Source organism: Paramormyrops kingsleyae, chromosome 24 (genome assembly GCF_048594095.1).
Source record: "Paramormyrops kingsleyae isolate MSU_618 chromosome 24, PKINGS_0.4, whole genome shotgun sequence".
In the NCBI taxonomy this organism is placed as follows: Eukaryota; Metazoa; Chordata; class Actinopteri; order Osteoglossiformes; family Mormyridae; genus Paramormyrops; species Paramormyrops kingsleyae.
This window is the reverse complement of record NC_132820.1, coordinates 3,292,445-3,304,238: the sequence shown is the minus strand read 5'-3', so window position 1 is coordinate 3,304,238 and position 11,794 is coordinate 3,292,445. Positions and strand designations below refer to the sequence as shown.

At 48.1% G+C, this 11,794-nt stretch overlaps 1 protein-coding gene across 5 annotated transcripts; it reads right to left on the bottom strand.

The window, feature by feature from the left end:
* Positions 1-484: 484 nt before the first annotated feature.
* LOC111850116 (vascular endothelial growth factor C-like) lies at positions 485-9,896 on the bottom strand. 5 transcript variants are annotated; one of them, XM_072706657.1, is made up of 8 exons: positions 8,482-9,896; positions 6,467-6,707; positions 5,184-5,374; positions 4,769-4,905; positions 4,467-4,574; positions 4,046-4,149; positions 3,077-3,416; positions 485-1,488 (listed from the first exon to the last, which is right to left on the bottom strand). In XM_072706657.1, exons 1-8 carry the CDS (start codon positions 8,563-8,565, stop codon positions 1,356-1,358), a joined length of 1,338 nt encoding a protein of 445 aa, XP_072562758.1. In that variant the 5' UTR covers positions 8,566-9,896; the 3' UTR covers positions 485-1,355. The 5 variants fall into 5 exon arrangements, with proteins under 5 accessions (XP_072562758.1, XP_072562759.1, XP_072562760.1 ...); XM_072706658.1 differs by having other exon boundaries at positions 3,077-3,413; XM_072706659.1 differs by having other exon boundaries at positions 6,467-6,647.
* Positions 9,897-11,794: the final 1,898 nt, after the last annotated feature.

Sequence of the window (11,794 nt, the reverse complement as noted above, 5' to 3'; positions counted from 1 at the left end):
GGTAGTTAGTTTAATAACTGGCTCTGTGAGTGTGCATGTCCCCCCCGTGTCATCGCGGGGTTTCCTCTGGGTGCTCTAGTTTCCCCCCTACAGTCCCAAACCATGCTGAGGTTCACTGGACTTAGCAAATTGCCCATAGTTATGCATGTATGCCATGTGAATATGCCCTGCGATGGGTTGGTGCCCCATTCTGGGTTGTCCCATGCCTGGTGCTGTCAGCCCCCAGGATAGGCTCTGAACCCCCCACAACCATGAACAGGATTAGCGGTTACAGAAAGTGGGTGGATTCTGATTGGGCACAGAGGCTTCACAACGGACTCACAGGTAAAGGAAAGATGGAAGATCAGCAGCGCTCGGACCTGGAGGACCGTGATTTGAACAGCCCTGATTTATACTGTCCATAGCTCAACGCATAATATTAATGCTTCTAAGGCAGTTAATCCCTTTACAAAACAAATAATAAATATGTATCTACTCTTTAAAGTTAAATCAACATTCAGTTTACTCAAGCAAGTACGTTAGATGAGATGTACAAAAACATGAATGCATAAGGTTTAGTGGAAAATCTTCTGCGGGGGTAAAAGATTCAGTGTAACTTTCACATTCAGAAGCCACTGGTCTAGAGCAGGCCTGAGCAGGAAGCTTCCCCATATCAGCGGGGGCCGTTTTCTTTACGTCCCACGACAGCTACTGTACAGTAGCAAACTCGTTAGATTTGACCTTTTCTGGAAATGTATGCAGAAATCAATAGATCCAATTCATTCTCATGTTTAGCTTATATATTTATTATTAATTAAAAGAAAAAAAATCGTAGGGAAAAATCTGTTCATCGTCAAAGATTTGAACAGAAAACTTTATTTTTCTCTTATTTTAATGATCTCTCAAGCCAGTAAAAATAGCTTCGTGGACTTGTTTTGCCCAGATCTGCTCCAGATAGACAAATATATAGGATTTGCTATTATTATTATTCTTATTCTGATTATTATGATGATTATTATTATTATTACTCTCCAGTTCTAGTCGCCAGTTCCCCTCGCTGATCCCAGAACAGAGATGCCTCCCCCTCTCAGCCTGTTGCGAGGGGCTGGAAGTATGACCTCCAGTTCCTTCCTGTATCGTCTGGATGCAGCCTGCACCCCAAGGGTGGCGTTTTTACTGCACGCAGCTGGGGAGTCGCCCACTCATGGGAATGAGCACTCATACCCGGATTCCCAGGGGGGGGGACGACTTCTGTCCCACCAGGCACACAAAAGTTTGAGCGGTGCTCTTTGAAAGAAAAAAAAAAAAACCTTACATCCGGTCTCCCAGGGCAACCAAGGGTGCTGGGGGGGGGAGAGCAGCAACAGCGAGGCCAGTCAGTCCCGGCGCCCACCCCAGTTCCACTCCCCTGACCTCATGTAGTTGGGAACGCACTGGCACACAGAGGGGCTGTAGTAGTGCCCGGGGGGGCACTTCCGGCGCGGGGTCCTGCAGGGCAGCCTGTAGCAGCTGTGGCAGAAAGAAAAAAGAAAGCGGGTAGGTTTGGGGCCCTGTGGAATGCAGACCTGCCCCCCGGGGGCAGTCTGTGGTCTGAGGTGTGAGCCCAGTCCTCTTTACTGCACCCAGTAACCCTCCAAGTCACCATCACTGATGACACTTGACTTAATATCAACATCTCGCAGCGCCGACGGCAGCTTAGTCGCGTGGTCCCACATCCTGGTGACATTGGTGGCCCCGTCAGTGGTAAGTTCATCCTATAGCGATGGCGTGAGTGTGGGAGGCGGGGGGAGGGAGGACAGCCTGTGAGGGAGAGGGAAGGAGCCGTGCCCCACACTCCACCCGCGTGAGAATGCAACCGGTCCTGATAAGAAGTGCGTCTGCATTACAGGCAGGCCTTCAGGCTTAAAATACCAACTGCATGTGGATTGGCCTTCAGCCGTCGTTACTGCGTAACAGGCAGGCCTTCAGGCTTAAAATACCAACTGCATGTGGATTGGCCTTCAGCCGTCGTTACTGTGTAACAGGCAGGCCTTCAGACATAAAACACCGACTGCATGTGGATTGGCCTTCAGCCGTCGTTACTGTGTAACAGGCAGGCCTTCAGACATAAAACACCGACTGCATGTGGATTGGCCTTCAGCCGTCGTTACTGCGTAACAGGCAGGCCTTCAGACATAAAACACCGACTGCATGTGGATTGGCCTTCAGCCGTCGTTACTGCGTAACAGGCAGGCCTTCAGGCTTAAAACACCAACTGCATGTGGATTGGCCTTCAGCCGTCGTTACTGCGTAACAGGCAGGCCTTCAGATATAAAACACCGACTGCATGTGGATTGGCCTTCAGCCGTCGTTACTGTGTAACAGGCAGGCCTTCAGACATAAAACACCGACTGCATGTGGATTGGCCTTCAGCCGTCGTTACTGTGTAACAGGCAGGCCTTCAGACATAAAACACAGACTGCATGTCGATTGGCCTTCAGCCGTCGTTACTGCGTTACAGGCAGGCCTTCAGACATAAAACACCGACTGCATGTTGATTGGCCTTCAGCCATCGTTACTGCCATGTCTGTCTGAACGGGCCAGATTCACTCACAGAACCTTCATAATCGTACAGCCCACTGTGCAGCACCGTTCATCTCCGAGCCGTTACTACGGAATTCCACGCCAAACTTTCCCTGACATTATTTGCACTGTTACTGTTTATTGTCATTTATTATTTGTTGTTCTTGTCTATTAAAGTCTCTTTTACTGTGTAAATGTGTGTTGTGACAATTGGGCAAAAGCATATGATATCAACCCATTAGACAGTATTGGTAATTAATAACAAGTTTGTTTTGGCTTCTTCAACTCATTTGTTTTATTAGCAGTGAGATTTTTATCACAAATATCATCAAATATATCATGACATGAATTTTTTCCATTGTTCATTTAGGGCTGGGGGGGGAGGGTTCTCCATGATAATTTTCTATCTGTCTGTGTCTCTATCTGTCTGTCTGTCTGTGTCCATCCGTCTGTCCACCCATCCACCCATCTATTTATCCGTCCATACCTGAATGTAACACATGGTCATGTGATCTGTGGGGGCGGGGTCATCTACCTGCAGTTGTCGCGGTTGAACTTCTTGCCCTGCAGCAGGCAGCTGCGCTCGCTCTCCCTGCACTGACACAGGCAGGTGTCGGGGTTGAGGGGCTGGCTGCGTGGGCAGGTGGCTCGGCAGATGCAGCCGCACAGCTCGGGCTCCCAGCGCTGGCTGGGAGGACAGGTGCCGGGGGCGGGCAGCCCGTCGCAGACACACTCGCAGGCGGCTGCGTCCAAACGCCAACCTGCGCCGCAGCTGGCCTCCGTCAGCCCGTTCTCGCAGACGCACTCGCAGCGGCCCTCGTCCAGCACCTTGTTGGGGCCGCACAGTGCCAGCAGGGCTGCATCCAGGGGGTCTGCTGGCAGGAAGTGACACGCACATTCATTCCTGAGCATTACAGTCTTTCTACTGATGCCGAGCGACGGCAGAATCTGCTCAGCCACGATTCCCGTCTCTGTTGCGATCGCGAGCATAAACATCTCACACAGTGTTTAACAGCGTATCAGAGTGTTTTTTTTTCTGTGTTTAACCAAATAAACTTTATTTATTTTTGAATTACTGGTATTTGGTTATAGTAATTATTTACTTATTCAGTGACTAGTTATTTAGTCATATTCCACTTACAATGTTTCCCACAATGTCCATTGGAACGTAACCCCATCAACAGTCGAGGAGCATCTGTATTCTATATATTTTATCCCTTCTGCATGTCTTTTTGGAGAGAGCAGGTTGAGACAGTCCTGATTTAGGGTTAAGGGCCTTGTTCAAGGGCTCAATGGTGAAATAAGTGCAGGATTTGAACCAACAACCTTCTGTTCACAGGCACAGTGGTTTACAGTCGCACAGTGGGGCACAGTTGCAAACTTTTGCAATTGATGATGAATATTTCTGCTCCTATGGGCATCATATTAAGCAACATTTACAAACAGACCCCCACCGCGCTGACATAAAAATGAGTGCGTTTCAGGAGCACATGCTCCGGCTCACCCGGCACAGGCGCGGGGGAGGGGTGCGTACCCGCAGGTACGCACTGGCATCCAGCTGCGTTCCATTCCCACCCAGGGTCACACAGGACATCAGGTTCGGAGCACCTGGTGGGTGGGGTCCACAAACACAGGATTACTGGGGGAGACTGGAGGCAGGGACCAATTTACCTAAATCTTTTGAATAATGATACTTTGTCATATATATATGGGGGCTTTTTTACAGGCCCAACTGTGCCATCAATTTGCCTAGCCCTGGTATTCGAACCGCTGGCCACGAGCACAGTGTCCAATCTCATAGAGCAGGGTTATTCAAATCACGGTCCTCGAGGTCCGAGCCCTGCTGGTTTTCCAGCCCTCCTTCACCTGTGAGCCAGGTGTGAAGCCTCTGACCAATCAGAATCAGTAATTATTCAACTAACTACCTGGGAGAACTGAAAACACGGCCTGGATTTGGAATCGAGGTCCAGATCTGAAGAGCCCTGGTATAGAGCCACAGGATGTTGGAGGGAAATAGAGTAACCAAGAGTAACCTGCACAAACATGGGATGAACATGCAAAATCCACACACACAGTGCTGGGGTTCAAACCAACAACCTTGGAAGCATGAGGCTAATCTGCTGCCCCTACAGTTTGGTTCTGGATACTGCAGCCGCTCTCTAGCCCACTCAGCTACGTCACACGACGGGCGATATTTTCCCAGTCCGGGGCGGGATGCGTCACTCACAGAGGTCGATGGCTGACCGCTGCCCTCCGGATTATCGAGTGCAGTGGTCTCTTCCCCTGACACTCGCACGCCGTGTGGTTGACGAACGTCACCATGATCACGGACCGCTCCATCCGCGGGGGGGACAGCTCCACCAGCTGGTCAAAAAGCGGAATGGATACCCACAATATTCTGCTGCTTTTATGATAAATACAGTAAACAGTAAGCTGATGAGCTGATTCGAATGAAAAAAAGTTTCAGAATGCGTATAATTGAATTAGGTGGGTTAATCTAATTACGTCTCTAGTGAGATAGAAACGGCATCCATTAGCTGTTGTATGATGATATACTTTTCCTGGAGACACCATCGTCATCATGGTGTCACCCATTTGCACCTTCTCCCAGAATGCACTGCAGCATCCGGAACATCACTCACGGTCTTGTTGATGAGGCTGTGGCTTGTGTTGCCGCAGTACAGGGCCTCGTGGTTGCAGCAGCCGCCACAGCGGTGCACCGACACACACCTCGGCAGGTAGAAGTTGCTGGTGCTCTCGGGATTCTCCTTGGACACCTCCAGGCAGACCTCCCGAGGCCGGCACACGGTGCGCTGGATCTCCTGCATGATGACTGGGAGGGGTAGGGGAGGTTAGACAGAACGTTCCGGAAAATGCGAGGTGTGGAACAGTAAAGGTGCTCTAATACATAGATCTGACTGAAAACATGAAAATAATTTCAAACGTATCATTAATCAGGAGATTTTGCCGCAACAAACCACAAAAGATGCTGGGAAATTACATAATGAGTGTAAATCAGGAAAAAGTGTCTATCAGTCATACTATCTGCGGCATGGACTCCCAAAGGCCACTATTTGTTCCACTTGGAGTCCATTATTGGGCCCGGCGTTGTTGATTCTGGAGAACTCCGCCTTAAGTTTGCAGTGGAAAATTGCATTTGTTGGTTTGGATGTCAAGGTCTTCAGGCTGATGCAAAACTGCTGTGTGTAACAAGGCCCTTTGTGTCCTGAAAACAGCCTGTTTCTATGTTGATGTCATTTGTTTAAATCAGTTTTGCCATTTTTTTTTGGTTTGGGGCAAAACGTAGAGAAACACCAAGAGCTAATTGTGCAGCTTGTTTTCCGTTTCCTCCACTTTTTAAGTGTTAACACATTTTATTAACTGTACATTTTCCAAAATATAGAGAAATGCTCCAGGACTAGAAGGGCAAGACTTCGCTGTAATGAAGTGGTATTTCATTTACTGTCTGAGGACAGAGAGAACTGAGAGATGTGAGAACATTTCAGCTGAAAGAGAAATAACTTTTTGTGTAAGTTAAAGCCTGTAAGTGAAACTTGATTTATTGAATGTGATAGCTGAATTAATCTACAATAGACTTATATTCATATTGCCAGAGAACCCAAGTTGGCTTGAAATTAGTGCCATGTAAAAATTGTTATTCTTGGTATTGTTTTTGAAAATAGGAAATAGGAGATGTGTAGCTGTAAGCAAATAAAGAGCAAATGTGAATCAAAACTAAATTTTACACCTTTGGAATTGTCCCTGTCTGCATGTACAGTGCAAATAGTGCTGGAATTAAACCCTTTTGGTAGAATAGACTGAACACAATGCTTCATTACACGCTTACTAATTATTTCATTTGTGAAAAGTACAGGCAGCCATGAGGACAGACCGCAAGCGCGAGATCGAGATACACCCCCCTCACCCTCGAAGGTCCCGTCGAACTTGTAGAGTGCCATCTCACGAGGATCTCCCCACATGTCGTCGGGGGCGGTGTGGCTGCGCCAGGGGGCGCCGTGCATCCGTCTGCGCAGACAGTCCTGCACCAGGCTGTACTCTGGGTACAGCATCTCCAGCAGCTCATCCAGGCTGGACGCCTGCGGCGGCTGCATGCGGGAGGGATGGAGAACCTCAGAGGGAGATCCACGGCCAGGAGAACCTCCGTCCTTAACAAACATGCGATTTGTTACGGATGGAACCCAGAGATGGAGGGTGACCGAGAGGACAGAGAACATCAGAGCAGGTTAGGTTAACGATGCACATTTTTTTTTTGCAAAAGCAGGGTCAACCAGTCCCTGAAGCAACTGGGAGTCAAAGGTCTTAATCAGGGGCTTGACGGTGACCTCACTCTGTCAACTGCGGGATTCGAACCAATGACCTTCTGATCACAGGCGCACATTTCCTGAACTGAAACATAATCCATAAATACAGGTCAATTTTATACTGGGTAGGGCAAAAGACTGATGGTCAAAACACCTCTAGTGCACCTGCCTAGATACTGATCAGGTGCCATAGTGACAAACTGTGTCTCTCACAGTGGATTTTTGGCATAAATCTGTGCCCTGGCCCAACTGAAACAGAATCCCATGTAATGTGTTGTTAGAAGGTGCTGCGGTCTGGTGTCAAATCAGTGGAAGTTATGTGGGTGATGATTCATAAAAGCCAAAAGATGAAGACCGATCTAATTATTTGAGCAATTATGTAGCTTGTAAAATGAGAGTTAGTATTGTTCTTGGTGTCTTGTCAAGACGTGTGTTAAAATGTATAGTTGTGGGTTTTGTTTTCATTTGATGCATCAGTAATAATTTACTTGACGGGGCACAAATACTTATATATAATATAGTATGTTAATACTCATGTATTAATCACAAACTAAATCTATTACAAACTCATATTAATTCATCATTAATGAATCGTGATGCATGTTTTATCTCAGTGACTATATTTGTTACTGTATCAATTAATCCTGTAAACCTTTATGAGCTATTGAAGGAACTACTGAAGGAACAAGTTACGAATAACACACAGGAAATACACATCTCATATTTGTTCATCATTGATGAATCGCGCCGCATCTTTTCTCAAGTAGCGACTAGATTTGTTCATGATTTGTTCATGATTTGTTCATGATTTGTTCATGATTTGTACTTCAGTAGTAACTCAGTTATTACTAAGTATGTGTGCCCCATCAAGTAAAGTGTTTCCAATGCAGGAATAATTAGTGGAGAACGTGTGGCTGCAGTTGTACATTGCTGCCAATCGGATGTCATGCTCAGCTTAAATGAAATGAGGTCATAATTCTGATAGAATGAAGTCATCTCCCTGATGCCTGGCTTCTGATTGCTGTGAGAGAGTAACTCTGAGTATGTGTTATGCTTGGGGGGGGGGCGCGGAGTGAATAAATAATCCTTGTGAACAGCTGTGGAATCTGTGAACTGATAAGCTCCGCATCGATTATCCACAGAGGAACTATTCTCTCAGTCGGGCGCGATAATTAGGCTTTTCTTTAAGATGAGCTCCATTGTATCACACGGATGAGTTAATAGTTCCTTTTTGCCTTTTGTGAACAACCTGTTGGATCGCTAATTTCTGCCAGCCGGCGCCTAGGCAACGGTTCACTGGATCTCACGCTCACCACCGACATGTGACAAGTCGGGGGGCTGTGAGGGGTGAGGCGTCAGGAACTGAAAAGGCTCAGCCCACATTTTCAATGAAGTATCGCTATCAGATCGTAAGGGCTGAAAATTAGCGTGACCACAACCGGAAACCTTGAGATTCCAGACTTGAGCGTGGAGAAAGAAGATTATATATGAATGGCGGGGAGAAGACAAAAGTGTCATTGTAGGCTTGCGCACCAATCAGCGCAGACGGCAACGCAGACAGGCTGAAATCTGCGTTCGGACGCAAACAAAGTCAGAGGAAATGTTTCTCACTTCTTACCTCGAAGGTCGGCTCGTCTGCGTGGGACCCATGAGTGAGATTCGAAACACCAAGAATCCATAAAGCTAAAGATAACATCCACATAGTGCACTGATGCCGGGAGGGGGGCAGGGGGGGGTGGATCAACAAAGCTGCCTGCTCGACTCTTTCATCCCAGGGCGCTGAATTCCTTCATCCCAGTGTGAGACGCCCCTCCTGTGAGCCGAGATAAGGGAACCCTCTGAGGCGAGCATCGGAGCTCAGCATTCTCGCTGAAGGGTCCTGGTCTCTCGCTGTCCCGCCGGGGCAGGCATGGTTTGTTACTCCCTGTGTCTTCCCGCCTCTGCTCCGCGAGAAATCAGCGCCGTTCAGAAGGGCGTCTGCAGACAGCGACGCTCCCGCTGGCTCTCCCTCAATGCTTTCCTCTGCAAGTCCGGACGGGAGCCGAGATGTAAAAGTTTCGTCTTGAGTGTAAAAGGGAAGGAATTCCGGGCAGACGGCTGCGGCGGCAATCTTGGCAAGTCGGGTCCGCTTCCCGCTCTCGGGCTTTCTTTTGGACGCGGCTGTCCGCTGTGAGACACGCATACACACTTACACACAGGCGAGCAGGAGAATAGACCTGGGAGGGGCCTTCTTCTGCGGGTGTGAAAGTACCAGGAAAGGGGGGGGGGGGGCGTTTCAGGGCTACTGTGGCCACTTGTTTAATCCGCTTCATTTAAAAACACGTAAAAAGGCATTTTCCTCCAAAATGAAGGCCACTTTCCTCCAAAATGAAGGCCACTTTCCTCCAAAATGAAGGCCACTTTCCTCCATGAAACATGTCATGGCGATAAAACCCTCTAGGCTCGTCTTCGCCCCTCCAATAATCCTTTCCCGGGAACTACATTCCCACTTCCCCCTTTCCGTTCCTTTTGCCCCAAGGCTGTTGCACGTCACTGTGTTTTCCTATTGAGTTCTTCTCCCTCCGCTCCACTTCCCAGTTTGAGGTGAATCTGCCGGAAAACCGTCTGCAAGAGCCTAAATCTCCGGGGAAGAGAATCGATTAGGCGACAGGATTCCGTTATGGCCTTCAAGAGAAAAATGAGATTCCAGGCAGAACAAGGGACTTGGGTAACAAATGTGGAGATGCATGGGTGTGTTTTTTAATCATTAATTATGTATTTATTTAATGTGTTTGCCCATGTAGCAGAAGCAGTGTATCCGTCAGCCCTGAAGGGGGGGCTCAGGCTTCTGAATCTTCCAATTGTTTTAATTTACAAGAATTCCTCCCCCCGGGGATCATAAACTTTGTCTTATCTTTCTTTCAGTAGCTGTAATAAAAACGCACATCCCTAGAAGCCTGGATATGCTGATGTAACCAGGCATTCCTCCCCGGTAACACTATTCTGCTATTAGATTATTGCTTCCCCTTCCAGAGAACATCAAAACAAAGTCGATCAGACACTCGAAGGGAAATGAAAGGCAGCGCTTCAGTGACATAAACAACTGGCAGCATGGCGGTTTATCCCCAGAGGTCATTTTACTTACAGTATTTGTGCAATTTCTGCTCTAAGGAGAAAGCTGACAGCAGACTGGCGAAGGTGAGGACCAAAGAGAACTTGGAGTCGATTCTGGGAGACATAATCCTTATAGGAAGATGGAAGCATGAGCACAGAGCTGCAGGGCCAATACAAGCAGGGCTGCGGAGATACGTAGGTGCTCTTCCTGGGGGAGATGCTTAATTGTCGGTGATGAAGAAAGGGGACACCTTCAACCATTTGGGCATCCCCCACCCACAACGTGCCTGGTTAAAAGAGAGGGAAGACGTCTGCGTAAAAAGTAGCAGGACATGCTGAAAGAGGTGCACATTTAACATGCGTGAAACACATGTATTAGCATGTGACAAGCCCCTGTCGGCCAGGACAAGCTGCCACATGCCCTGCAGCACAGCAGAAGTCACACTGTATCCAGAGATTTAGGGAAGTGCCTCAAATCGGGAGAAGGACAGTGATCAGCTCGCTTCTGTATACATGCCCCTCTGTGTCCATCCATGTTTAGCGGGTATGGCACATTAGCGGTTAGCAGTCTGTGTTTAGCAGGTATGGCATGTTAGCGGTTAGCGGTCCGTGTTTAGTAGGTGTGGCACGTTAGCGGTTAGCAGTCCGTGTTTAGTAGGTGTGGCACGTTAGCGGTTAGCAGTCCGTGTCCAGTATTCAGACAGCCCGAGGGTAGAAACTCGTTCTGAGTCTCCCGTTGTTGGCCAGGATAGGATTTCACCTTGAGAATATACCATCTCACCTTGATGTTCCCTAAAGCACTGAAGCCCTGAAAAGATCACTGTTCATTATCACCCCCCCCCCCCCCCCCCCACCTCCTAAATGTCACCGAAACAGCCGCTCTTTTACTTGGAAGTCCACCCCGAATGGCCAAACAAGAATAGAGGAAGTGAGGAGCTGGGCAGGTGGCAGCGTCTTTCTGTAAGCTACAGGAAACGACTCTGCGGTCCCACTGGCCTTCAAGCAAACCGACGAGCACCTTCTGTAGCTGTCACTCCAAACCTACAGGAAAATTAACCCCTACGGATGCAGGGAGCTGTGTTACTCTCAGCAGGGACCTCACTGCTTGTTTCTCACAGCTAGCTATAATTACGTACCAACATGGCAATTAAGCAGGAATGATCCTCAATGCCTGTTTGAAACTTGTAGATTTTTATAGCTTCTTATATTCACTTGACTTTCAGTCAGCTGTTAATTTGTGGCTGCAATTTTTAAGAGGAGAAAGATAATCACACGACGCCAGAAAATGCTGCCGGTGATGCTCGTGCAGGTCTGCGGCATTTTAACAATTTGTTCGTTTTTTTTTTCCGTTTCTGGCTGAAGCGGAGAGTAAAATCCTTGGGCTAAACCCAACGTCACAATGAGAGGTTTTCCCAGTGCACTGGCCCGGGATGGACATGAGGGGCTGCAAGGGCAAGAGGGATGCAGTCTGTGGGCAAGAGAAGCATCAGCCTGCCAAGATAACGCTAAGGCGTGCCAAGCCTCCCTGAGGACTCGGGGCTCAACAAAAACATCTCATGACATCACTGGCTTGTGACGCTCAAGTGCATAACAAGGACACGATGGCCGTTACTCCGTCCAGCCTCTTCAGACTCCACCAAACCTCAGACGATATTTACCATCCTGCTACTGTCAATTGTGTTTCTTTATCAATGTTTTATTGGTGGGATTTTGTTCACGCTGAAGCTGCTGCGGTGAGCAACCAAAATGCCTTCTTCTGCATAAAAAATTCTGCTTTAAGATGAATTTTGCTTGTAATCCTAGACTTAATGTGACTTGGTATTCCATCGGCCCCTGCC